A 26901-nucleotide genomic window follows, 5' to 3' on the forward strand; every position below is an offset into this window, starting at 1 on the left:
ATTGAATGGTACTGGGGGAGCCTGAGGTGGATTTCTGGCTTCTCAAAAATTGGATCTTGAAAACATTCCAAACATATGGAGAGGCTGTAGTCACTCAGCTTTATTTGACTCTCTTTAATAAAGGCATAGCTGAATCCACATGAAATCTGTATTTTCCTTAGGACTTCATTCTGGTCTCAGCTGCTCAGTCTGTATTTGAGGAAACACAACAGTTTTAGCACAATGGGTCCAGATTTACCAGTAGTATATAACTGAGAACAGCATCTGGCCCACAGTCTGACTTCAATAATTGTTTATGTGTATTTCAGGATTTCTTCCTGGTAAAGACAAGTCAAACTCACCTTCTTTAATGGTTTAAGTAGGTTTTCAGCTGGCTGATTTATGACCTTTCCAGTGAAGCCCCCAGAACATTTGTAATAAATGGTGATTGCTGAGGGCTAAGGACTGCTGAGCTCTCCACTAACTTAAGCCAATCAGCAAACACGAATGTAGCATTTGAGGTTACCAGAATATTCATGCATCATTGTCTTTCTCCCAGGAGCATTTTCTCCTCATGCTGAAATCACTTTTCTTTTTTTCCCCTAAAGCTCAAGTGATAAATGCTTAGGTTGAGTTCACTGCACAGCCTTATTTTACCTCCTCTGATCCCCCAGATCATTGTGAATTCCTTTTCTGTGTATTTGGGATTTCTTCATTTTGCACACAGATATTACCTGTGTGTGGGTTAGAGTTCAAAAAGGACCCAGGAGTGCTTTAGCCCTTGAGCCAGTTTGTGCACCTCATTCCATGCAGAACTTTAAGGAAGTGGGATAAGTTGGTTACCCCAAAATGAGACCCTGGAAAACTTTTACATTCAGCATTTGATCCAAATAGTAAACTTTGGGTTATCTTCTTAACCCTTCTAATCAATCAGAAATTATTTAAAATAAAGGACAAACCATGGCAAATGTGATTCTCCTAAAGATATTTCCTAAGGGCAGCTGTCAAATCAAGGTAAGACTTTATTGTGGACTTAGGTTCAAAGAAACCTGTTTAAGGAAAGGTCTTGTGTATGCTACAATGGGCACATTGATCCAAAAAAGTACTTCTCAACTTCCCACTGAAGAATTATCTTTCTTCTGGTATCAGGATTTCCTTGTTCCACTGTGCAAGTGACCTGCCTTGAATTTAGCCTTGAACTACCTGGACAGCTAGTCACTCATCCAGTAACCAGTGCATGAGTCTCCTACCCTGTCCCTCCAAAATGAGTGGAATTGGACCATTCCACTGCTCCCATAGGCACGATCAAAGGTGGAAAGTGATTGTGTGAGTTAACATTTTCTTCTTTCTTCCTACAGGACTTGTATCTGCCCCTGTCTTTGGATGACTCTGACTCCCTTGGAGATTCCATGTAAAGCAACATGAAGCTAAATGTCCATATTGCAAGCTATGTTTAGGATACAGTAGAGTACTTCTGCCCAAATAAGCAGATAGGTGACTGGTGCTTTCAAAGCAGACAAAGGACACACAGTTGTATGTCATTTTTTTTCTGTGATTTATCCTCTGTGCCACAAACCAACACCTACCAGTCTACAGAGATAGAGGGATACCATTTTTGTAAGTCATAGGGGTGCAAAATGGACATTGCAAGCAATTTGGGGCCAATACACCAATGATCCTCTGCATCTCCCATTTTCTTCTATTTCTTCTGCTGCTGCAACTCTCATTTTCTTAGTGATAGTAAAGTAGCTCCCCTAAAAGCGTGCAAAGGGGTCACTTGCTGACTGGTCTGCAAGCCCAAGTAGAGCAAATGATCTTCACCTGTCCAAACTGCCAGCATTTGCCAGCTCACTGCTCCTCACCTGCAGCCCTGATTTTAGCACCTGCATCCTAACTAGCAGTGGGTCCATTCTGTGCCAGCAGAAGCTTGGGCAAGACTCAGAATGATTGCAGAAGATGCTAAGGTTAGTGCAACAGTGATTCAAATATTGGGGGTTTTTTTGGATGATATTTTAATGATTAAACAATGTGGGTCATCTGAGTTATCTGGAGTGGAACATGTTGCCCATGTGATCCAGTGATCCTGCTAAGCTGGTAACAAGTTTTACACCTCCCCTATGGTATCTCTCTATCTCTCTGTGTGACAGCAATGCCTTCTGAACAGCCAACACTGAAAACACTGTGACATTTTGTTTTCAGGTTTGACACCCTACAGGTCACTTTTTATAGCAAAAAAAAAAAATCAATACACTTTTTATAAAAGAAAACCTTGTATCTGTGTTTTGGGAGTAAGGACTCAAGCTCCTTTTTTATAAATGCTGGTGATTTTCTTTTGTTTAAAAAACATGTTCAGAAAAATGTACAAAAAAAACCCAACAACTGACAACTGCAGAACAAGAATAACAACAGCTCAGCTTAGAGATCTTCTTGTCACTGCCAATACAGACACATATGGGGGGGGGGAAAGTCAGTTCAAAATATTAAATGTTTTGATAGTTTTTGTAATGTTTAAGACTACATATTTGGGTTTTTACACTTCAGTATTCCTTACTATGGCCAGCTTCTCTACTTCTATAAGAAATGGAATTTTGTGGTGTTCAAAACCCTGTATTTTAAGAAACTCTTCTATCTGACACAAAAACCTTGCTGTATTTAGAGAAACCTTTTGCTTTTATTAATCAGTAATAACTCCTGCAGAATGCAAAGTTCATCTATTCATGCAGGGCTGGTGGTTTTGATGCTGACAAAGCTTTGTCATAAGCTCACTAGTATTGCCTCCTTTCCTCATGGAGTAAGCTTTTGGTGAAACTGGTGATTACAGAACTTTACTTAAATGAAATTTGTGCAATCAGATCTTTCTTTGTTGCTCTATTTGCCTTTGTTTCAACAGACTCACCTGTTCCCTCTTGCCTTGCAATCCCTTGTGATTAGAATGAATTATAACCTTGTGATGCTTGATGCTACATGAACACCATTGTTCCCAAAGCCACTCCATGTTTTCTTTGTTTGCATTCTGGTAGGAAACAATCTGTGCAGGCTGCATCTTCGGAAGTTCATGTGATGATACATATAATGCAACTTGAAGAAGAGATTTATCTGAGAGAGGACAGGATTGGGAATTATCAAGGGGTCAGACTTATAATGCACCATATTTGCACCCAGTAGTCCTAGTGCATGATCATTTACACCCAGAGCTTTGCACAAGAAATCATTTGTTCCCACAAATAACTTCATTTAATTGATTAACTCTCTGTGCAACTGCTAAATGATCGTTTCACCTGTTGTATATAGAAGCTGGGCTTTAGTTCAAAGGCTAAGGGCTCATCACGTTGAAGGTTTGTGAGGGAAAGGATGGTCATGTGTGGTGGTCAGGATGCCTTCATTTAGCCCTTGGCTTTGCTAAATGTAATGTCTGAACAGGAGCAGGTCTCTTAGTAACCCTGTGCCTCAATCTGTCTGTCTGTCCCTGCAGGGACAACACTGTTCTACCTCACTGGGGGTTGTGAGGCCAAATGTTGGTTAACATTTGTAAAGTGCTTTCAGATCCTCTAACAGAAGGTCCTGAAGTATTCTGGGTGCAGATTTGGTTATGGGTGCTAATTTTTGGTTGTTTATTCCTGTGAGTGCTACTGTAGACGCTGGTCGTGAGAAAATGTGACCTTTTAAGCATAAGGTTGTCAAAGACCACGGTTATGCTAGCTATTCATCAGAGCTTTTGCCTTGGTAAAAGTGTTTGTGGAACAGAAAATTCAACACGCTTTTACCCTCTCCTCTGTTCTGTTGCTGGTGATCTCAGAGTCCCTTCCCATGTCTCTGCCTTTCCAAGGACCCTGACTAGCAGTCCTGGCCCTGTTAGAGATGATGGATTTGTACTCCAGTCAAAGGTGTTGTCACCCCAGTGACACAGGCCATTCCTGTCACAGTCAGGATTAGCAGGTCCTGCCACCTTTCCTCTGAGTCTCTGCTAAATCAAGTGACCAGCCACAAAATCACATCCAGGTTCTCTTGCTATTCAGTGGGAGACACTCACCACAGATCCACCAGGAAAACCTAAATCTTTGGCATCCATAAGAAGACTGAACTGCTAGAGCTGATGGTGGTGGGAAAGAAGTCCTAGATGTGCTTTCATCCAGAATCTGAGTTTCTGTAAGATAAAGCACGATCCCAAGGGGTGAATGAACCTTTGTGTGGATGGTTGTTGAGGTAACTGTTGAGAAGTAATATCTTTCCTTCCCTGCCACAAGTTGTGTTTGGTTATTTGAAGATGCTTGTCCTGGTGGAATATGCTAATGAATCACTAAGGCCTTCTTCATGACCTGCACCTAGTGACAGGTCTAAAACCTGATCCTGCAAGTGCTCCCTTGGGAGTGAAGTTTTGTTTGCCTGAGGATCATCCTGGGGTGGGGCTGAGCTCATCAATTCCTTCAGGGAATTAGGAGGATCTTGAAAAGGCCCAGAAGAAAGGGGGCAGGGGGGAAATATTGTTTGGTGGGGAAAATAGCCATTCAAACCAGTAGAAGCCACAAAGAAAACAGGGTATGAGGTCAAACTCCTGAGTTTTAGAAAGCAATTTTCTAGGTAGAAATGCCTGGGCAGTAGGAGAAGTCAGTGAGCACTTCAGCTGTAATATAAAGTGAAGTCTGTATTAATGCCAGTATTGCATGAGTTCTTGTACAGAAATGCATGTGGAAAGTTACCTCCATTTAAAACTAGTTACCTTTGGCTTTGTAGAATCCCTAACATAGATTTGAACACAAAGAGGAAACAATGCACAGGCACCAGACCATAGTCATTTAAATTTAAGGACAGCCCTGATTCAGGAAAGAACTCAAAGCCATGCTTAAGTTGTAGCATGTGCTTTATTCCTGTTGATTTCATATGAGATAGAAGCTTGGGTTTGGTCAGAAAGCTTTCCTGAACTGGAATGAATTAGTAATTACTTTCAATACATGTCAATAATTCCAGACCCTGTGAGATCCTGGAGCAGTTGATAGTAAGTTCACTTTATACTTCAGAGTTTTACCTCTTCTGTTTTATTTTTTTCCACTTTTACAAGCACATAAAACTCCACAGGATATGAGGATTTGCCATGTTAATTCTGCTATAAAACTCTTCTCTAATTTGCCTCATGAGACTGCTTTTACTGTTTTCAGGGACTAATTGAATCACCAAAACCATATTGTTTTAAAACAATACAGTATTTAAAAGCAAATTTGAGGCACTCTTAAAGTAGTAGGGCTCTGTTTCTTCAAAATATGCCTTTATTCACTATCCAGTAATTTTAGCAAACTGGCATCTACAGTGAAAATACCTGTTTCAGAGACAGTCATTAGTAATGAATTAGCACCTCCAAGCACAGGCTGATGTATTCAGTGTTTCTGGATTCCAGAGATGATCCTGACTGTATGAGATCAGGGCAATGCATCCAAATCTTCAACCTTAGGATTTTTGTCACATGTAAAATATCTATAATCCTGACATTTCTGGGTTAAAGCCTCATCTGTTGTAAGATTTGGAGCTCACTCAGTTCCACCAGCTGATCAGCCAGCCAAGATTCTACACCTTAAAGTAGTTTTGAATGAGTCTGGTAATGGGATTTTCCTTGGCCCATTGCAGTGGGAGATGGAAATAGCTTTGCCCTCCATTGATTGCTACATCTGCACACGATCACAATCTTCTCAGGAGCTAGAAACACTACCTGTGTTATTTTCACAGCAGAAGAATAAATCTGCTTAGAAAACAACTTCCTCATCTCATATGTAGCTAATGCACATGCATGCATGTGAAAATCACACACACAGTCTAGCTGCTATTTCTCTCTCATTTTCTTGACCAGTACCTTTGAAGAAAAAAGGGAAGTAGGACCAAAAATTGTGGCAAACAGCAAAACAGTGCTAACCCCAGGGCTTTTCAAGAGGTAATAACGGCATGAAAGTGTTGGTTTGTTCTTATCCATATGGATACTGACAACATTTTCTAGGATGCCTTGGTTTTCCTTTTTCATGCCTTTGGGGTCAGTGCTGCTGCTCTTCCTACTTCATGGAACACCTTGTGAAACTGCCCTGCTGAATCCCTGCAGGGACACTGTTCCAGCAATGGCCACCCCTGGATGGAGCACCCTCTCTGCAGGGACATGGTGTGGACTTTACAGTAGGAGACTTTCATTGCACTGAAAGCACATGAGTGCATTTTGTCACTGACTTCTATTCAAGACAAATGAAGATTTGTCTTTTACTATAGTAGAGGCAGGATCATTTTTAGAGAAAGAAAAAAAGGAAATAGTCAAGTAAAGGAGGTATAAAATGAGTCCAGAAAGTGTCTCCTCAAACTAAGACAATCCACAGCAAGAGAAAAGCTATAGAAAGGTGCATTTACCACATATAAGGTGTATCCAAGACAGAACAGTTTTTTTTCTAGTGGTGATTTAGGCCTAAAATTAATTTCCTGGTCACTGATGGAAGCAGGCTGAAACAGTGTTTGGGACTGGTGAGGTTCTTTGTAGGAGCAAACAAATGGCACAAAATCTTGTGAGGCCAGTCCATGCAACAGGATTAGTGCTTTCCACAAGATACGTAGAAGAGATCCAGCTGCAACACCACCTTGGTGTAATAAGACCAAGAAGGTTAAGACTTTAAGTGCCTTCCATGTGCATTAGGCTTCAGAAGCAGGACTTATACTTGTGCCTATCTCACGTTTATTCAACCAGCTCTTGAAAATTACTGTCTCCAGAATCACAGATCTCCTCTGGCTGATGCCACTGTCCCATCTATGAATCTGAGCAGGCTTCCCCAGGGTATCTCATGAAATGTTAAAGTTGAGTCTCGTGTCTCACAGTACAACCACTCCTCAGCAATTGTGAACTGGGCTGGGTTCTGCTATGGTTAATTATTCAGATATTGTTCACCTTCCTTCTTCACTCCTGGCTTGAGATCAGGTGCATCTCATCCCAGGTGCCTCCAGGTGAAAGGCTTGGGCCAGCAATGTGTATAGATTCCTCATTTTATTCTGGTTTGTTTCCTCTGGAACAGATTTAGTAATTTGATGTTTGTCTGAAGTTCAGGGCCAAGATGACAATAAAATGTGTTAATAGGGAGAGAGGAGATGCTTGGAGATTGTTAAGAGGGTGGATGGAAAAGCTTTTTTCAGCAATGCCATCTCATAGCTTCTGACAGAATCCCAGTTGCAGGGTAGGGTATGAGTCTGCAGGTAAAAATGCAGAGCTTTGGGGTCACAGACCACTGTCCACCCCTCAGGAAACTGTTTAGAGAAGATAAAAAACACTGACACAAATTTTTGGCCAGTGGATGAGGCTCTGAGTAAATGAGAACCAAACCTGGTGGATTCAGCAGTGGAATTTCAGGGCCATTGGGATTTCAGAGTTACTGGGTTTTGATCTTATTGTGGACAGATCAGTCCTCTTTTTATCCTGGCAAGAAAACAGTGGGCCTGTTGTTGAAAGCTTTCTTGTTTAGAAAGTGTTGATGACCACATGGCTTCATGAAAGAGTGGCCTTTCAGTTTTCTCGCTTAGTACACTTAGTTGAACTAACCTTGTCTGGCTCTTCCTCTAGACCTCAATGACCTATAACTCCAGACTCTCAAGCCAGTTCAGAGCTTCCCTAGGTCTGACAGTTTATCACTCAACTGAAGAAGAGGGATGCTCAAAGGCAATTAACAAATCTTTGTGGTAATTAGTCTGTCAACTGAAAAAAGAAAGTTGGCATCATTAGAAAAATATGCCATGATGGCCAGTGTCATGAGAAGCAGAGGAAAAGGCTTGTTTCTAAGAGGAATGGTAGGGGACATTTGTTAGGAGATATTCACTGAATGATGGAATGAGCTTGAACCTCACAGAAAATCAAATGGAAGGGGAAGCAGGAGGCAGGGGAGGTTTTCTAGTATGACTGGAAATGTGAGTGCTATTGATGTCTGAGAATAATAAAAGACAAAAGGCCAAGAGCTTCCAGAGACAAACAAAAGGGGAGGCTGGGGGTAGCTGAGGATCTGCGGCTTGGTTCTAGACAGAAGAGCAGCAGGGGTTCCCAGCTGCATGCTGAGAGCGTTATGGCTCTGCAGGTATCTAAGCCAGGCTGTGGGCTATCTGCTACAGTGGTGCGTGTCCCACTCCCGATGGCAGAAATAAGGTCACACTTGGCCGCAGGCAGGAGAACATGATTTGAAGTTCCTCCCCTGCTCCTGTTTTCCTCTCCTGTCAGCTTGTCATCCCTAAAGGGGGAGGGAAGATCCAGCCCTTTGCTGAATGACAGCACCAACATGTGGTCCAATTTCCTCCCTATCAGATCAGGAATAGAAATTCATCAGCATAGCCTGGCCTAGAGTACAGGCCTGGCACACTGAGGAATAGCAAGGCATGTATACGGGAATAGCGAGGGCACCTCTGAACCTCCTGTCTCTTCCCATGGAGCTCAGCAAGCTGTGGGGAAAAGTAGCCACCCAGTCACAGCAGGGTTAACAGCCAAGACAGACTCTTGGAAGAGGTCACCTTCATTTGCCATGCAGGCAGAGGGGGTGATGATGAACAAGGGAGGTCTGTGTTTAACACCAGGTTTCTCAAGAGATCTTTTTTCCAAAATCAGTGAACTTGCAAGGCTTGTGAATTTAATCCTAAAAGGCAAAACAACTGACTTATCTGAACACTTTTTGCTCTTCACTCTCAGATAGAATTTTTCTTTTTTTTTTTTTTTGCATAAAGATTGTGCCTCTTTGAGCATCTGTTGAAACAATCTAACATGAACGAAACCCAATACACTTAATTCTCTGCTGCTTTAACCAGGCAGAAGCTCCCCTGTAATTAAGGGAGCTGAATCCATGTGGCCCAAGGTTGGTCTCCTATTTCAAAAATCGATGACTGTCAATAACTCTTGTGTGACTGGTTACTTAAGTGCAGATTCAGTTTCCTGAGTGACAGCTGCAGACTTTGCAGAGAGACCCTCACTGACCTTAGCTATAAGGTGATCTCTTGTATGAACCTTTAACAGCAAGCTATGGATGGGAGATATTTTTTAGAGTTTTATTATATTTCAAGATAAAGCTGAAATGATTTTCTTTGTTGAAATACTTGGAACCTTTCAAATAGAAAATTAAGCAAGGAACCTGAGCAGATCAGGATCTTCTCTATTTTCTGGTTCTGGAGTGTTGGCTTTATGTCACTTTACTTTCACTAGACATGCCCTGAGCCCAGCAGAATTTCAGAACGAGAAATGGCATTTCTATTTCCTCCAGTGTTTCTGCTCTAGTCTCAAGCAGAACAGACATTTTGTTTGGCGTGCTTTTTAGAGAAAAATGTTACCAAATGTCTCCGAACATAAGAGGGAAGATTCAGTTCATTTTAGGTGACTCAACTCACGGCTGCTTTTGATTTTTATTCAGCCTGGTGCTTCCATCTCTATTTGCAATGGTTATATATAGGAAATAGAGATTAATTTGAGTCACATTTGAGCAGTGCAGCTTTTGCAGGTCAAAGGGATTTACCTTGCACATGAAGTCAGAGTGAAACATGTTGGTGGCATTTGGTCAGGATGGGCCTGACCCAAACTCTGTTTCTGAGCCCCTGAGTTTCTAAGAAACTGATGTGCAGAATCAAACATGGGAAATGTCTGCCCTGGATGAAGTGGACTCGAGTCGGGGTCCAGACCCAGTTCTTGATATGAAGAATTTTACCTTCAGAGAATCCTGCAAAACATTTAGTAATTTTTTCATTCTGTTGGTGTTTTGGGGTTTTTTTTATTTGTTGTTTGTTAGTTTTAATTCCAGCATGGCTGCTTTTCTCCATCTGCTTCCAACCACAGCACAGCAGATGTGGATGGGTTTTAATTAATTTCCCTTTGCAGGTGGCAGTTGAAATGTAGTGATACGTTGTCTCCCTCACATGCTGACCACACAGTCTCTGAGAGGTTGAGGGGCTACAGAACACATAGTTTTTTTTCCCTGTTTCCCCTCCCACTCTTTACAGTAGAAAATCTTTTCCCAGATTTGGTGTGATGTGTAATGATGCATCTCCATCTAAATAAGAATGTCTAGGGAATTCATTGCACTGCTAATCGGTGTTTATGGATAAGGTGAAGCAGAAGTATTGAATGTAAGAGTTAAAATTACATGCTGAATTATGACATGTGAAATTGTTGTTAGTTTGCTTCTTACTTAAAGGATGTGTGATCCAAGCAGTTTTATCACCATAGCAGCACTAGTACAGCTGCAGTTATCAGCTCAGAAGACAAGCAGGGTCTTCATGAAAGTGGAAACCTGTCTAGCCAAACATCCTTCTATTCTCTAAAATGATGACACATTCCCCTCAACAATACTCTATTTGATGGCACTGTCTAGTGTAGAAGCACAGGAACAGAGTATCAGCTGGCTGACTTTGCTGTTACTAGCCTTTGCCTACTTTCTTAATCACAAGTGTATCCCAAAGTAGGGTTAGCAGCTCTCATTGCACGTGCCCGAGTTCTTCACATCACTCTTCTGTGAAGAGCACCAACTGCCTTCATTCGTGGCCCCATACTTGTGGCTATGTGCTCTGAGCTGCAAGTCTGCCCAAAAGTGCTGAGGGAGGGAGATCTGCAGCTGAACTGGACCCTGATCATGGATTACTGTCTGAGGTCATTCATTGCATTTGTATGATTTCACCATTAATGACAAAGCTGCAATATAATATAATATAACTGAGAGGCCATGATGTATTTTCTAGTCAATGGGTGGGGGCTGGAGCGGTGGCCAGGTTTAAAGTTTAGCTGGTATACTTTAAATTCTGTGTACTTACCCCTGGAGGACACCTGGGTGGTAAAGGTTTGGCTGTCATTTTGTTGGGATTGGTAAATACCTGTGTGGTTTTGTTTAAATAATAAGGTATTTAATCAATGCCACTGTACAAAGAGCTATTAATTTAAATGGTGCTTTTGTTCTCCTAAACCAGATCTGTCTAAGCTTTCTTTTTAGCAAGCCTGCAGCAATGCTGATCATGCTGACTTTTGTACCTTGGGGGAGTGTGAGGAAGGGGAGGGCAAATGCTTTTCTCTTCAGACAGATAATGTTGCCCATCATTAACTTTCTGCTTGGATATCAACCTTGAATTCCCTTTACACTGAATTTTGGTGTGAAGTTCTCCTAAAGGAACAGAACAAGCAGAGGTTATTCCAAAAGATCTCAACTGTATCATCTTGTAATATATTGCAGCTTTATGCCAATGATTCCTTGCTTACCTGTACACAGTCCATGCATGTTTTGAACTAATTTTGCATTCCCCATTTGTGGTGAGTTATTTAGCATTTAAACCACCTTTTGTGACATTCAACTTGTACAGAAAACATTTTTATTGGCATTTTAAAGGGAGGGGGAAGAAAAGGAAAAAAAGCCCCTTCTGCTCCCTAGTTGTAGGTAGAACTCAGTTACTTAGCAAACAGATGTAGATGAGTGGTTGTAGTGTTAGAAATGTTAGCTTGCTCGTGAACAAGCTTTTGAGAGTAAATGCATGGTCCTGTACCTCTCTCTTCTTAATTAGCTCTTCCTTTCCTCCTGGAAAGATTCTCTCTCTCTCTCTCTCTCTCTCCCTCCCCCACTCTCTTACTCTGTCTTTGTCTCTCTCATGGTTGTAAAGTACAGATTTGGGCATAAATAAAATGATCTACAATGAGGTTTGAAAAGCAGTTCTCAACAGGTTCTCTCGGGGAACTTATTTCTCACAGCGCCTTGCCTTAGCACTTCAATTAGACTTTAACTTCCAAGATAAACCAGATGGATATCAGTCACCTGATGCCTCTGCTTGAACTGGAGAACAAGTTGAACACATCTTTGGAAGTTTTTGTCACTGGGAAACAATGAGATCTTGCTGATCCATTGCAGCTGAGGCATGTGGTGTACAGGCCGTGGCTCCCAGGCCTGGCTGTTCTAGCTGGGAGCAGTCCCACGGCCCCTGACTTGCGGAGTTTGCACACACTTTGATTTTCCTGGCTACGCAGCGGAAGGGGGTGGGGGATGGTATGTAGGAATTATGTTGGTAGGGGTTCTGTAGACAGCTCCTTCTCCACGCTCCTAAGCTCTGAGTTGAGTAAGCAGGGCTTACTGTTTAATAGCTGTGGTTCTGATGGCAACATAGGACAGAAAACAGCTGAAGTCTTGGAAGAGAGGGGGTCACTCACACAGATGGATTTTGTAAGAAATGGACTTAAAAAACCCCCACAAAGCCCTGCTATAAACCCACAAAATGTACCTATATCCACACATCTACCCCCACCCCCACGCCTCTTCTCCCTTAGCAGAATTTCCTTTTGTTAGAAGATTTGACTTTCTAGATGATAAATTCCATTTTTGTGAGGTGTTGTGAACTGTTTTTACTACTTGTACTAACCATCCCAGGTCTGAGTATTCTTGTAATGCAATGCCATGCAGCAGAGAACCTGTCCACTTTATAGCTTTGCTCTCAGTATTTGTTACTTATTGTTTTCTCATCTAAATGTACATTTGCAAGATGTGTGTAATGCCATTTTCAAAAAATAAAATTTGGTTTCAGTATTTAGGCTGATAAAAACCTTTTGAATTCTTTTATTTGGCAAGTGCCTGCTAATTGTGACTTGTGAATTACACTGCTGCTTGTTCATTCCAATCCGTCAGCTTTCCCAAATTAGTTCCACTTGTCCAAATGCAGAAAAAAAAGACTGGAAATTTGATGGCCCTGAGTTAATCCAGATCCACATCTGCCTGACTGAAACAGCTCAATCTGTACAAGACTCTGTTGACTAAGGGGATGAGCTCAGCATAGGCCCCACTGCAAGAGATACAGGGCAGGTAAAAGGGCAGCTCTTCCCCACATGCAGCACTTCAGCCATGGATTCAAAGTAACATGACCTGCCCTCCCCCTGAACTTTGTCTTGGCATTCAGGGCCTGGCAAGGCCTGCTGGTCCCATATTAGCTTTGGGAAGTGTGGTGAGATTGGAGAGACACTCTGTGTTTGTCCTTGCCTTCATACACAGACCTGAAGAAGGTCCAAGTTCTTCGCAGCTGCCCTGTCAGAACCACAATGAAGACAGTAACATTTTTCCTGGTAAGCCCTGTTCACATTTTTCCAGGCTTAGATGTCCTAATTTAATTTTATGTACAAGCCACTTTGCTATTTGTTTCTGCTTTACATCTGCAAGATTAGAAGTGAGTCAGCTGTGGTCCCTGCTGCAGATAGAGCTGCTGTGAAAGAGCTGAGATCCTTCCCAATGTTTCACCCTTGGATGGAGCCCTTTAATCCATTTCTCCCTGTGGTCACTGCATGTCAGCCCAGAGAGGGCCACATTCTGCACACTATTATCTGGAGGAAATGCTGTGCCAACAGGCAGACAGCACTGAGCCTACCAACTCATCACCTCTCTTGGTCAACTGGTGGCACCCATTTGTGATTAGCATGCCATGCTTGGAGAGGCCCAAAGTGCGCACACAGTACAGTCCTGTCTGCAGTGAAAAGCCACACTAAAAAGCTCTGCCCTGCAGTTCCCAGAATAAAAACAGGAGGAGAAAAACTGCATGAGAACAGCCTTCATCTGAATGTGTACAAACTGAAACTGAAGCAAATGCTATCAGAAAAGCAGAACCAGTACCTTAGAAAACACGCTGCCTGTGTCTTTATGCACCCAAGAGGCAAACAAAGCACAATGGTGTCTTTTCTAGTGGCTATGTAGCAGATAAGGTCAATAAAAAAACTTGAGAGGTAGTGCTCCTGCTCATGTCAAATGTTTTGAAAATGGCAGCTTTAAAGCCCTCACCCCACTGTGTGCAGCTATCACACAGGGACTCTAGACAGGAAACCTGGAAGGTGACAGTGTGGGACCAACATCCAGCACTGGAAACCCACAAAAATGCTGCTGCTGTCTTAGTGTGAACCCCACTGACACATAAATGACAGCAAAATCAAGTTTCCAAAGTCCAGCTTTCCTGCTACGTTGGCTTGGATCCATACAAAAATGTCCATCAGGTATTCCTAAGTATGTTGTTTCATCAGCACAACAGTGATTGCTTCCTAAAGGTCTTGGTTCAAATCTGCTGGTGGCATCAGTTGTTTGGACTGAAATGTTTTGGACCAGTCGGAAAACCTTTGGCTGGTCTCTTGACCTGATCACTGTTAGCTGGTGCTCAGCCACAGCTCACTGTATAATCTGGGTCCAACCAAAGAAAGCACACTCTTTGTCAGGCTTGCCAGCTACTAAGGACCCAAGTTTTCTCTGTTTGCTGGCTTTGAATTGCAGCCCAAAATACAGCAGCCAAATCCATGTGTAATAGGACGTTCACTGGGCTCTGTCAGCTTAGCTCTGTGAAACGCTGAACACTGCTGTAGTATCAACTTGATGGCTCACTATGTAGTGATCATTAATCTTACCTTTTCTGTAAATAAAACACCTTAAAAAGTCAACGTATGTAGACTGTTTACATGGTTTCTCCTACAGTCTGAGCTCTGTCTTGTCTCCTCCACTGCAGACATCTGCTTCCCCAGCCCAGCCTCTCTCAAATACACCTACACTTCAAAGCTATAGTTTTCTGTGCCAGTATCACCTTTACCGTGGTGAGACACTGCACACCTGCAAACAGATGTCCACTGGGGATAGCTGGGTTTTCTTTTTAAAATGGGAACCAAATCAAAAAGGTCTCATTTTAGAGCCCAAAAGTAAACGAGAATTCCAATGACTTGAAATTGTAGGCACTCAGCCCTGTATCTGCAGTCTTGTTAATATGAGTGATACCTGGGCTCAGTGTGGTACATCAAACAACTGAAGTCTCAGTGTTACACCTCTATAAAATTATCAACTCTTTGTGTAAGTGTAGGGAGCAGGAGTAATGTTTTACAGAGTATGACTTCAGTTACCACACACATCCCTTTGCCCCTGCAAATAACAATAATCACTCACTGGTAACCTGTGGATTTTATTTGCGAGAAGCTCTACTGAGTTTTAAAATGTTTGACAGAAATCTGTTCACCCTGAGTCCCAGGAACATTCTCCTCCACACTGACTGTGACTCTGCTCCTCCCCAATCTGCAGGTTTTAAATGATGCAAGCATTTGCTTCAGTGTATCTCACTTTTCTGAGGCCTCAAACCTCACTGATGTGTCTGGGGCTGAAAAGAAGGAAAGGTCTTGCAAAACAGATTTTTACCTCTGCATGGTACAGGCAGCCATCAGGAACACAGCTACAGTCACATGCTCACAGCCTGAAACTAGTGTGGCAATTGGACCCTGCAAAGCCTTCAGAGAAGCACATCTCCCTGCAGGGGTTGAGCAGTGACACCCATTCCTGCTCCTTTCAAAAGTCCAGTGTTTAGGCCACTAGCTACAGCTGGGTTTTACTACAGTGTTTTGTCATTGTGAAGAAGCACCTTCTCTCTCCTGCTTTGCTCAGGATGGAGTCCCCCAGTCAGGCCACTGCTGTGCTGCAAGGTGGTTGTAAATAATGAGATGCAGTGAAGGATGCTGAACAAGTCAAATCTGCTTCTTGCTTGTGCTGGAAATCCATTTAAGCATAGATCTTCACACAGCTGGTGCACCCAAACAAGTGTTGGCACTCAAACTGCTGTTTAGAAAAGATTTGAGTTTTTTCTTCTAACAACTGTGCTCCAGTCATGACGTGTCAGCTGCTAATTTCAGTGTTTAGAGGGTGCTTTTAGCACCTACATACAGCCATGTGCCATTAAGCTGGTTACACCTCTGCTCTTCTAGTCACTGGCAGAGAGAGACAGCCAGAAAAGCAACCGGAGCAGAGGAGGAACAGGTTCTTTCCAGAGGTCCCCAGCAACGCATCAGTTTGGTGACACAAGCTGCCACTCACAGCAACAAGATTTCACAGCAGGCTTACTGCTTTGAATGGCATGTGGAGACTGAGGAGGATTTTGGATCACTGGAAATGATGTTCAGCATCTGTATTCAACTCTTGGGTCTTCCTGAGTCCAGGGCAACCCATCATGAGTTTGGCCATTTTCTCAGGTCCACCCTTTCCCCATGTGGCATAAAAATCTCGAGATTTAAACAGTTTCTCTCAGAGGTTGTCACCACAGGCTGGCTGCTTGCTGGTCTCTAAACACACCAGTCAATGTTTATCCACCTTCTAATGCAGAGATGTCCAAAGGGATAGAAGTGTTCCTAACCATGAGGAGACCCTCTGGAGAGCTGCAAAAACACATTAGTAGTCTAAACACCCCCGTGGTACCACTTCAATTGCATCACTGCTTTATCAGTCCCATCAGACTGACCTGCATCTTTAGTTGCCTTCCCACTGAAGATGCATACACAGCCAAACCTCTAATCAGCCTGTAAACTAGGATTCTTGCTATAGTGCCTGTAGATCAGCATCTGTAGCTGGATGCAGCAACAAAACCTTGATTTAAAATTGACAGATTACCTTTGGTAATTAATGGCCTTTGGAGAACCATGCATTTGTACACCCAGGACAGAAAATCTTTGGAAGATGCTGTTCTGTCACAAATTGTTCATGCCTTAATTAAGAAGTCCTCATCAGGGAAGAAGATAACTGAGATATGTGAGGAGAGGAACACACTTGATCTCTAATGAAATCAACTCTCAAATGAGGTCGACCGCCCATGTACTACTGTGCATAGGCAGCAGGAAGATGAGCCAAATGCAGTCAGATGAGGACAAGCTTTTGTTGCTCTGCAAATGAGTAGGTTGTCCTTTGGATGGGGAGAAGACCTGAAAAGGGAGGTAGTGCTGGAGAACTTGAGAATAATGGCAAATTTGTCCTCCCATGCCCTTCTCATAGCTACATTTAAGGACAATTCCTTATGCTAGTGCCTCATGACAAAGTACAGTGGGACAGACTCCCACCACACATGGGCAAATGTAGCAACCCTCTCATGGCTTATTCCACTAAAGCTGAAACTAAGTAACACCTTTTTGTCCCCCTGACACACATTTAGATATAGAAAAACAAGCCTGCCCTTAATATCCTTAAATCTCTAAGTCTAAATGACTCAAGATACTCTGCTGCTGGTCAGAAAAGTAGATCAGCTGTGACTTTTAAAAGTGTTAGGAAATCACAATAGGGAAAGAGTAATTAGACCAGTAGGCTACAACTCAGGAGAGCTAGTTTCAGCTCCCAATGTGGCCACAGATTTCTGTGGGATCTGAGGAGTCACCAGCCAAAACACAGGGCAGATGACCAATGGGCTTAGAATTTCTTTGGATTTCAGCTGCCAGAAGGAGGGAATCTGAGTAAATCTTCAGAATCTGAGTAAAGAGTTTCACATGTAAAAACCAGAAGAGCTTCTAAGAGTTATCAGCGCCTGAAATCAGTAGCAGAGATGAGATCTAAAACTGCAAGAAGAAAGGCTTTCATTTAATAATAAATAAATAAATAAATAAATAAGTGGTCAGGCATTCAAGGGAAAACTTCAGGGGCTCTAAACCTGAGGTGAAGTGCAGTAAGCATCGCTAGGGTAAGTGTTGTAACTGGGAAAAGCAAAGTGAACCTTTAGCCTGGGAGCTCAGCGCTGCACTGCACGCTCAGGAGAGGCTCAGGACACGTTCCTGCTGCAGCTGCAGCACCCCACAGACCATGAGTGACGGAGCAGGCATGACCAAGTCCCCTTCTAACTCCTGATGTTAAAGGAGGCTTTGATTTAAGCCTGCTTCAGAGGGCCGCCGCTCCTGGAGGTCTCAGCTGGAGAAGGGGAAAAAAAAATCAGCCTCAGAGCTTTTCTCAGGACCCTGAGACAGGACCAGCTTTATCCAAATCCCATCGACAAACAAGAGTGATACAGGCAATGTTTTAAGTATTTTGTGTGTACAGAACACTCGGAATACAAATGGCAATTCAAAGAGAAGGAAACGCCTGTATGCTGCAAGCCCCTCGGGGAGTTTTCATGTGTGTTTTTCAGCACGATTGACATCTGCCTACACTAATGGTAAATGGCAGCCTATCATGTTTCCGGCGTGCCTCCGAAAACGTCTGTCTCGCTGCCCTGCCGCAGGGCTCTTGCTGCCAGGGTGAGCTCCGCACCGCCGTGGACAGCTCCAGACCTCCACGGAGAGCATCTGCCATGTCACTCGTGGCGAAAAACATGCTTCATCCACGGGACCACAAGAAAGCAAAATTAATTGCCGAATGGCACAGCTGCCTGTGGAGGGGGAGCCTGCCTCTTCCTCCTATCTCAGTGCCACTTTCCTCTCTGTACACTGCTGGGCACAGACTCAGGGACGCGGTCCACTCAGACTACCGCGGCTCCCCGGCGCTGCCATCACCAAGATGGCGGCATGCAGAGGCAGCGCGAGAGCGCCTCGCTTGGCTCCAGCGGCCAGTCGCGCACCCTTGGGCGGGCTCGCCACCTAGCGGCCTGCGGCGGAAGGCCAGTACCGCCCGCTGCCGGAGGCGTGGATCCTCCCGAGCCTTGGCCGCGGAACCCCGCAGAGCCGGAGGCGTTGGCGAAGGGAGACCTATTGCAAAGAAAGGTGTAGAATTGCGCACCCGCCGACCCAGTCATGGAGAGGTAGAAATGTTTAGGTAGAAAAAAGACCTTTAAAATCATTGAGTCTCTTTTCAAGGAGTTGTAGAGAGTGAGGTGTCCCATCAGCCTCCTTTTCTCCAGGCTAAAGAAACCGAGTTCCCCCAGCTGCTTCTCAGATGACTCTTCTCCAGATGCTTCACGAGCTTTGTTAGCCTTCTTTGAACTCCTTCCAGCACCTCATTGTCCTTGTAGTGAGGAGCCAAAACATGAACCCAGGATTCAAGGTGTGGCCTCACCTGTGCCCAGTACAAGGGGACAGTCCCTGTCCTGGTCCTTCTGGCCATACTATTGCTGATCAAGGCCAGGGTGCCATTGCCTTCTTGGACACCTGGGCACCTGCTGGGTCATGTTCAGCTGCCTGTTGACCAACACCCCCATGGCCTTTTCCACCAAGCACTTTTCAGCCACTGTGCCCCAAGCCTGGAAGGAGGTTGTTGTGACCACTTGGCACCCAGCACTCAGGTTCATTGAACTATATAGCTCTTCAACTCACCCCTCCATGATCCTGCTTCCAGTCATAGTGGTCAGCATGCACTATGTGCCTTTGCAGAGGAGACAAGTCCCACAAGCCCTATCCTGCTCACAGAGATGGCTGTGTCTCTCTTTAGGGTCTTGCACGAGTTTGCAGGATACAGCCATGGTGCTGCAATGGTGAGCACAGGCTTCCCTGCTGTGCTGAGCAACTGTTTTGCTGCGGAGGGAGAGCTAAGCTCTGAAGCGCTCATAGGCAAGCCAGCTTTGTATCTGAGAAGTCCTGGGCCCATTCACTCATGCTGTGTCTTCTCTGGAGCCCTGTTCCTCTGATCCTCTTTAGTCTCTTTTTTCCCCATGACCTGTCTGCCTCAGAAATAACTTCAAATGCCTGCTGTTAGTCTTGCTCCTCAAGGAATTCTGAGAGATGTCAGTGCTGCCTTGTTTTTCCCAAAGCCTGCAAATTGCAGGCTTCTGTGGGAAGTGGGAGGTGTGCTGCATTTACCACTTGGGATAAAGGGTCAAGTTGATCCTAAAGGAACAGCTTTTTGTCTAATCATTAGAGCTTATTTATTCTAGTAGCCACAAGTAATGCTGATATCCATTAGCACTGTCATTTGGGACACCTCTAACCACATTAGTAACTGTTCAAAGATTCTGCTCTCTGCCTTGATAAACCCATAGCTGTTCTGTGTACGGTTTTTCTGATAACTATACAGGAAGGCAGAGCCAGAAGACACTGCTTGGGTCAAAACAGCTCCTTATAGCCATATCAAGGCTGCAATGCAGCCAGATTGTAGCAAAGAGATGTTGCAAAGTCCTCTGCAGCTGTGAGTGATCCTGTATTAGGCACAGCTGACAGCATTCATCAGCACCACCTGCTACAGGAGAGTGATTTCTGTGGAGAACTTGGAGAAGCATAGAATCATTAAGGTTGGAGAAGACCTTGAAGGAGGTGCAGATGGCAAGGTTTCCCCTTTTAGGGAAAGGCATGTATTTATGGGGATATGGATGAGTTCTGAGCATAGGCACAGGTTTTTTTCTTTGCTTGTTCTGTGTCTTTATGCAAAGGACCAGCTCTGGGCTTCTGTTTGCCTGCTGAGGGTGCAGGCCCAAGGCAAATTTGGAAAGCAGCAAGTCTAGAGCAGAGGAGAGGGTGGTAGGGCACTGCTCTGGGGGTGTTAGCAGGTTGCATGAGACAGCAATGGGAAAACTGGACACACCCAGAGATGCAACACAGTCATGGATGTAAACCAGCCTAAAGGAGTATGTGATGATCATGCTCAGGACAACAGGAAGGCTAAAGGCTACTGGGAACATCTAAGGATTTCAGGTATGATACTGGAAGGTTAAACTGTCTATTGTAAGTGAGGCCTCTTTCCAGACTATGCAGTATATGTAAGAATGTCTCCTTGAATGTTTTGGCTTTTCCTGCTGAATTACAAGCTTCTTCTGCCATGGTTCTGCAGCAAAACCAGAGCTGTCTGTTTGTCTTTGATTGCTGCCAAAGTGGCTCATCTTGCTGCCTGTCTAAAGGCATTCCTGTTTCTGACAAGGCTTCCAGCAAGAGCTCCTCCTCAGCCCAGATAAATCACATAAAATTCTGGGATTATGCCCCCAGACTTAGTATTTGTATGAAAAGTTCTCAAGGTTTTGTTCCACACTGGATCAAAGGCAGCTACTGTGAGTACATGTCTATATAAGCTGTGAGTATTTATCATCAGCTCATGTAAAGTAGAATTTTGTTGTACTCATGGGTTTTTTCATGTTCTTTCCTCACCTGTGCAAATGAATCACAGTGTGTGGTGTGTGTGTATATATATATATAAAAGCAAATGTTGAAATTTTTATTATGATTTAAACTCCAGGCTGCTTTCTCAGTCACAAATTGAAAACACATGCCTGTAGTACGTAGGCCTTTTTTACCCATTAAATGTTAAAACTTCCAGGCAGCTTTCAGGGACTTTCTGTCCAAATTTCAGCATGCCTTCAAAAGGAAGTTGGGTAAGTGGTTTGTAAGAGAACAAACATTCCTGCAGCGACCCTTGCAGTACAAAAATGTATGATACTACTTAACATTTCATCTTCAAAGTATTTTCTGGATGTAACTCATCCCCTGAGATCAAAATTCCTTTAGGCAAGTAGGAGATTTGCTGAATAGCAAAGTTTGAGAGAAGGAATGGACCTATTTGTAAACACAGACCAGTTATGATAAAATTAAAGAGACTGCTTAAACCTACTGGCACAAATGAAATGTGGTAACCTGTTCTGAAATCCTGCTTGTTCAAAAATTGGACTGTGTTTACTAAATATAAATAAAAGCTACATAATGGTAAAATGAAAGTGTTATAATCCTCAAAGGAGGAAAAAAATCATGTCAAGTTCAAATACTTAGGATTTATACATAATGAGTCTGGGGCTGAGCAGAGAAGTTTTCTTAATGGGAGTTTATTTTTGTCCTGTCTTTCATTTTACCATAGACAGACAAATGTATTACTTCCAGAGTTCTAACCTTCATTGTTATCCTCAGGAAGTGATATCTCTTCCTTTACTATCACAGGGTCAGAGAAGCAAGATGGGATGAGTGTTTGCACAGGGACGGGCAGATTCATGAAGGCTCAGAGATAACGGCAGCTGAATTGCAGTGGTGCAGAGCCCAGGAGCAGCTCAGTTTCCTTAGGGCTGTGGCTAGGGATCTCTGGAGCCTCTTCTGTGGCTCTCCCATACATACATGGCTTCTTCCTCATTCAGGTCAATTCTCTCCCCACAAGTGAAATGGGAACAGCATAATTAGGCACTTCTAGATCATAAACAGTCAAGCCAGGAGAAAGTCCCCAGCAGCAAACAAGAGCTGTTCCTGAGGTGCTACAAGCTCAGCATAGTGCTGAGAGTCAGGGGCACAGTGCCAGCCACTGAGTCTGGCTGCATCTCCTGATCTACCCAACCTCATCCACCTGTGAATCTCACAGAAGCTGTCTGTGACTCTTCTCTACAGTCTCAACAGGCTATTACTGGAAGGGACATGCAGAGGCATTGATGATGCCTTTATGCAAGTGAGGAATAGCGTGCAGCCTAATAAGGAATATATTTTTTTTCATGGTGCACATTAATCTGCACTGTTTCTTACACACAAAAATATTGCCAGCAACTCTTGCCAAATGGCCTCGCCTCATCCCCGTCAGAGTTCATTTACAGTTGCTGCCCCAGTCACTGCTAATGAACAGTTTACCAGGAGTAAACAAGGCTCTGCATTTTGGGTCAGCTTAGAGGGTTTCCTGATGTCCCTGTGACTCATCACTTGAAGGGTCATCCCAAAACACACCCCTCTGGTGATGTGATCTTGGTACAGTCCAAGGAGTCCAGGTTAAGAAGCCGAAGGGATCTTTGTTTGCAGGAGTCGTTTTGGAGTTTGGTGTGCCTGAGAGCAGGGACAGACCTCAGCCAGGTAAGTACCAGAGGTGGCCTGTAAACTGGTGTTTACTTGATCTGCACCTTTATCACCAGGGTGAAAACTCTGTGTTGCTCATAGTCAGCAGTTCAGCTGGCACACTGAGGAAATGCTTTTGTATACTGCAGTAATGCACATTTCTTTCAGAAAGTCACATCTCGACTGTGTGCTAACCCTGAGCCAAGCGCTCATTGTGCTTTATTGCAGAGCATGGTTGCTCTCATTTCTTCTGGGATAACCAGTCTAAAGCTGGTCTTCTCTCGACAGGCATCATTAGCAGTTATACTTAATAAGAGGGCCAGGCTGATAAAGTGTGATTTGATCTCAGTGCTCATAATTCCATTCTCCATCCTGTTTCTGAGCTCCGTGGATTCTTCATTGTGAAATTCAGGTGGGTATTTCACTTTGTTCACGGGAAGAAGAGATTTTTACACTGCATCTAAAGTAATATATAAAATAATGGAGGGGCCTGGCAGGGAGTTACACATTAATTTTCCATCATGGTTTTATATTAAACTGACATTTATGAAAAGGCAGAATTGGGAAATACTGGAATTCTGATGAAAGTTTTCTTCCCATGGCTCTGTCAGAAAAGCTGTGCTTATGCAAATCAACAGATACTGCTCTTAGGGTTTTCTTTAGAGCTTGTTACTGATCTCTTGATTTGGATTAACAATTGACATCTACTGTATGAAATTACAGGCATGGTACCTCTTTCTCCTTAGCTGCAAATATGTCTGGTTTTGAGGTGATAGTGGAAGACACTGGAGGGGAAGTTTCTTGAAGTATGCAGGCACCTGTGCACTTTGGAAACTCCTGACTGCCTGCATATCCTTATAAATGTCTCCCATAGCCACTTTTGTCCTCAAGATGCAATATACAGTGCCCAAAACAGTGCTCCTTTCATTAAGAAAACAAAGCAGCAGCATAAAATGAGCAAGTGGCAATTGCTGTCCTGAAATAGAAAAGTCCACCCTGAGTACTTGCTTCAGAGACCTGTTGGAAAGGTAGCACATGGTCACAGTGCTGATGCAGGGCTGTTTAGAAAAGCATTTTAATCTTGAATGTCAGCTGCAGTCAAATGTGAATATGTTGATTTGTTCCACATATTCCTCCTTGCACTGCCACCCAGGGTGCTCTAGGAGTCAGACTCTCAGACTCCTGATGTGTGGAGAGGTTTGGATTTCTGGGTGCTCGCTGAGATTGAGCAAGGAGCTTGAGCATCTGCAGTGGGGACAGACAAACCTTGGGGCCTTAAGGCTAAGATGTAGTAGTCTAAAAGACTTGATTCAAGCTACTGCTTAATGCCTGAACTGTTAAGTGCCACATATGCCTATATCTTTTGGACTTTGTGTACCTTTAACTTAGTACTTGTTCAGTACCACAGAGCTGCTTGATACACCATGGATTCCCATTTGTGGCTGTCAAACAAATTGTTCCTCTGGCTGAGCCCCTTGGGGTCTTGGAAGCCTTCCAGCAATTTCTGTGTGAACAGAACCAAAAGCCACACAAAATAGTGGTCAAATGCACACTTTTCTAGTTTGATTGGAGGGAGCAGGGTAGCATGTGCTGCTTTTTGACATCAATGGCCTCTGCCTTTTCTCTGAGAAGTAATTCTGTGTTTGGCATGAGCAGTCGGGCTGTTGGGCTGCCCTTGAGGCACCCTTCCTGCTGCAGGTCTGCATGCCAGCTCAGGGAGCTCAGGCCCTGGCATCCTGGTCCTTGCAACATTCAGCTGATTTGAAGGAAAGGAGCCCTGGAATTTTGTCTCTGCTCACAATGCCCTTGAAGCATTGTAGCCATTGAAGGCTTCACCTGGAAACTGATTAGGTGGAGACAAAAGTGTGCTTTGCTGCTGACTCTTTAAATCTTTGCCCAATGGTTAAAAGCTATTTCATAGGCAACTATGCTGGGATTAAACTCTCACAAAAGGCAAGGAGAGGAGAGAGGGAGTAAAGCCAGTGTTTACTCTGAGCTAGACAAGCCTTTATACGCCTATACAGAGGCCATAAATAGTAAAGTTTACCCTATTTTGTTGAAAAACCCAAAAGCTCAATGAAAGGAGGGCTAAGGCTGCACAATCATGGTATCCTCAGAGCATGCAATAAAACTTGGCATTACATGCCTTGCCATCCAAAATGACTGAGACTAAAACAAAGCCCTGAGATCACAGCCATTAATACCAGACTAGGTGCTATTAAATTATCTTATGCTTCAAACCTGATCCAAACTGAATACGTTCTCACTAATGCAATTGCACACTCTCACCATATGGATTTAGTGGTGACTTTACACTTTATATTGGCTTATACAGAAGAGAAGTTACCCAATCCATCATAAAGACTCCTAGGGCAGTCACCATGTTTTACCTATTTAAAGAATCTTACCAGTAACAAGGCTCTATGTTATGGGCAGTGATGCTTTTGATCCACCAGTACAGTGAAACAGTCAAGATCATGAACCTGCAGCGTATGTGAAGTGGCAGCTTGTCTACTGCTTTAAATTCTCCTGCCCTCTGAATACAGATTTGCAAAGTCACTGCTTTGTAAGGACCTGTGATTCTTCTGTCCAGGAAGAGAAGGCAGTAACTTTTTCCAGCTGGAGCCCTGGAAATGTCTTTAATTGGTTTAAACCAAAACAGTAATTTGAAGCTTTTGGCTGCAGGGCTACTTTTGTGGAAGCACTCAGTATTCTGAAGCAAGCTCTGAGTTTTGAGAAAGATGTTTGGGAACACACTAAGCAATGTTTGCAAATAATGACATACCTGAGTCCCTGTTTTGCTCTCATAGTAGCTCTGAGGTTTGGTGATAAGTGACTATTGAAACAACATAGTTGGAGGGGTGGGGGGTGTGTTTGTACATTGCCAAGGTAGAGGTCCAACTGCAGTGATGAAAGAGCAACCCAAGAACCAGGTGTTGACTATTAATGCTAAGGCTACTGTTTGCATGAACCAAAAGCAAGCTGGTACCTGCAAATGGATTAAACCAGAGCACAGTGTATGCTTTCTGGCATTCCTCTGTGGCCTTTCTAGACAGGGGCTCCTGGAACTGCAGGAATGTGGTCCCGAGGCTGGGGTGTGACTGAGCTTGGGCAGTTTCATCTCAGGATCTACTTGCTGGAAGAAGCAGCTTCATGTTCTAAGCTGTTCAACTGTGGTGTTAAATACTGGCTAGAAATGCACTTTGCTCTTTTAGTCCTGGTCCTTTGCATGGAAATTCCTGAGTCCTGCAACTGGAACAGAAAAGTAGGGTGAGTGATAAAATTTCCATGTTGTGATGCACCAAGCCTTTTCCTGGAAGAGGAGTTTCATTGAGGATGGAGAGTACACTGCAGCTGCTTGGCAGTGTTTGCCTTGGAAGTGCTTGCTGTCCCTGTGTCCCTGAACTCTTCCTGCAGTAACTTCTCTCTCTGGCATTTTACCCTGTGTACTGCTTAGTTACATGGAGTAACAGAAACGAGCTGAGATTACTTCTGATAGTTTTTGTGTGCTTATTGCATGAATTTAATGGTAGTGAGAGTGTAATTTTCCCTCCTGTGCCCATCTGGAGAGTGAGTCAGTCTTGTTTGCTGGGGATATTCTGCAGCATCTGGGGAGGAAAAAGTTTAAAGCATCAAAATGTGAACATAGAGAAATGTAAGGGATAGTGGAAATAGTACTTGAAGTTCAGCTTAATGCTCCTGTGAAGAACTGAATTTCAAGTGAATGTTTCTTTAATTGAAGGCTGCTAATAATGCCAGGAGCTGGTATTTGCCACTGTGGTGAATGTGATTTAGCTCTACTCTTGCTGGCTCTGACAGTGGGAAGCACCTCTGAGATTAACTGTAAGTAAAATTGAAATGCTCAGGCTGAGGAGGGGACTCTGCCGAGCTCGATTTCAAAGGGGACCTGCACTGGCTCATCTTCACTGTTCTGCTGAAATCCTTTTTTCCAATCAAAATAGGGATCTCACCAGAAAAAGAGCAACTCTGACAAAGACTTAAAAGCTCAGTGGTTGCAAGCTGAGAGATGTAGGACCTCCTGTACTCCTGCTGATAGCAGGGGGGATTATTTGCCATGGTTTTGTAGACCCTTGGGGTAAGCTGTGGGGCTACTCACAACAGAAAGGTGAAATGCTGGGGAGCTCAGCCCAGAGGCTGGAAAACACACAAAGGGATTTTTGGGGGTGTGTGGATGGTTGGTTGGTTTGGTTTTGGTGGGGTGTTTTGTTTTGTTTCTGTGGTTAGGGAAATAAACCAAAACCATAAGCTGGTTGGGGCTTCCACCCCCATCTCCTTTCTCTCTCTTCTGTTGCTCTTCTGGAGTGCTCCCTTTCTCTCCACACAGCAGTAGTGGGTCTCTGAACTATGGCATGGTATTTTTAGGACTGTGCTTCTTAGCCCCTGTTAGGCTGTGCACAGCTCACTCTGTATCACATGACAGTGCAGGGAGCCCAGGAAAGAGCAGCTGCCAAGCACTGCTTGGTGTTTGCTCAGCCCAGCTGGACTTCACAAGTGTC

The 26901-nt window shown here is 43.8% G+C and overlaps 2 protein-coding genes across 6 annotated transcripts in view; both read left to right on the top strand.

The window, feature by feature from the left end:
- Positions 1-12506, top strand: part of DCX (doublecortin) — an 82966-nt gene extending 70460 nt beyond the window's left edge. For all 3 annotated transcript variants that reach the window (XM_068152003.1, XM_068152005.1, XM_068152004.1), the window contains exon 7: positions 1338-12506. In XM_068152003.1, the coding sequence (XP_068008104.1) occupies positions 1338-1394 (57 nt within the window). In that variant the 3' untranslated portion in view covers positions 1395-12506. The remainder of the gene's footprint in view (positions 1-1337) is intronic.
- Positions 12507-22320: 9814 nt separating this feature from the next.
- CAPN6 (calpain 6) overlaps positions 22321-26901 on the top strand; it is a 59108-nt gene continuing 54527 nt past the window's right edge. Inside the window, exon 1 of one of the 3 annotated variants that reach the window (XM_068152007.1) lies at positions 22321-22402. The gene's annotated coding sequence lies outside the window, so the exon portion shown is untranslated. Of the gene's footprint in view, positions 22403-22675; positions 22797-25614; positions 25655-26901 lie in introns of those variants that run through there. The other 2 variants (XM_068152008.1, XM_068152009.1) reach the window with 2 other exon arrangements.

This window comes from Melanerpes formicivorus, unplaced genomic scaffold (assembly GCF_026170545.1).
Source record: "Melanerpes formicivorus ecotype bairdi unplaced genomic scaffold, bMelFor1.0.p_v2 SCAF_22, whole genome shotgun sequence".
Classification (NCBI taxonomy): domain Eukaryota; kingdom Metazoa; phylum Chordata; class Aves; order Piciformes; family Picidae; genus Melanerpes; species Melanerpes formicivorus.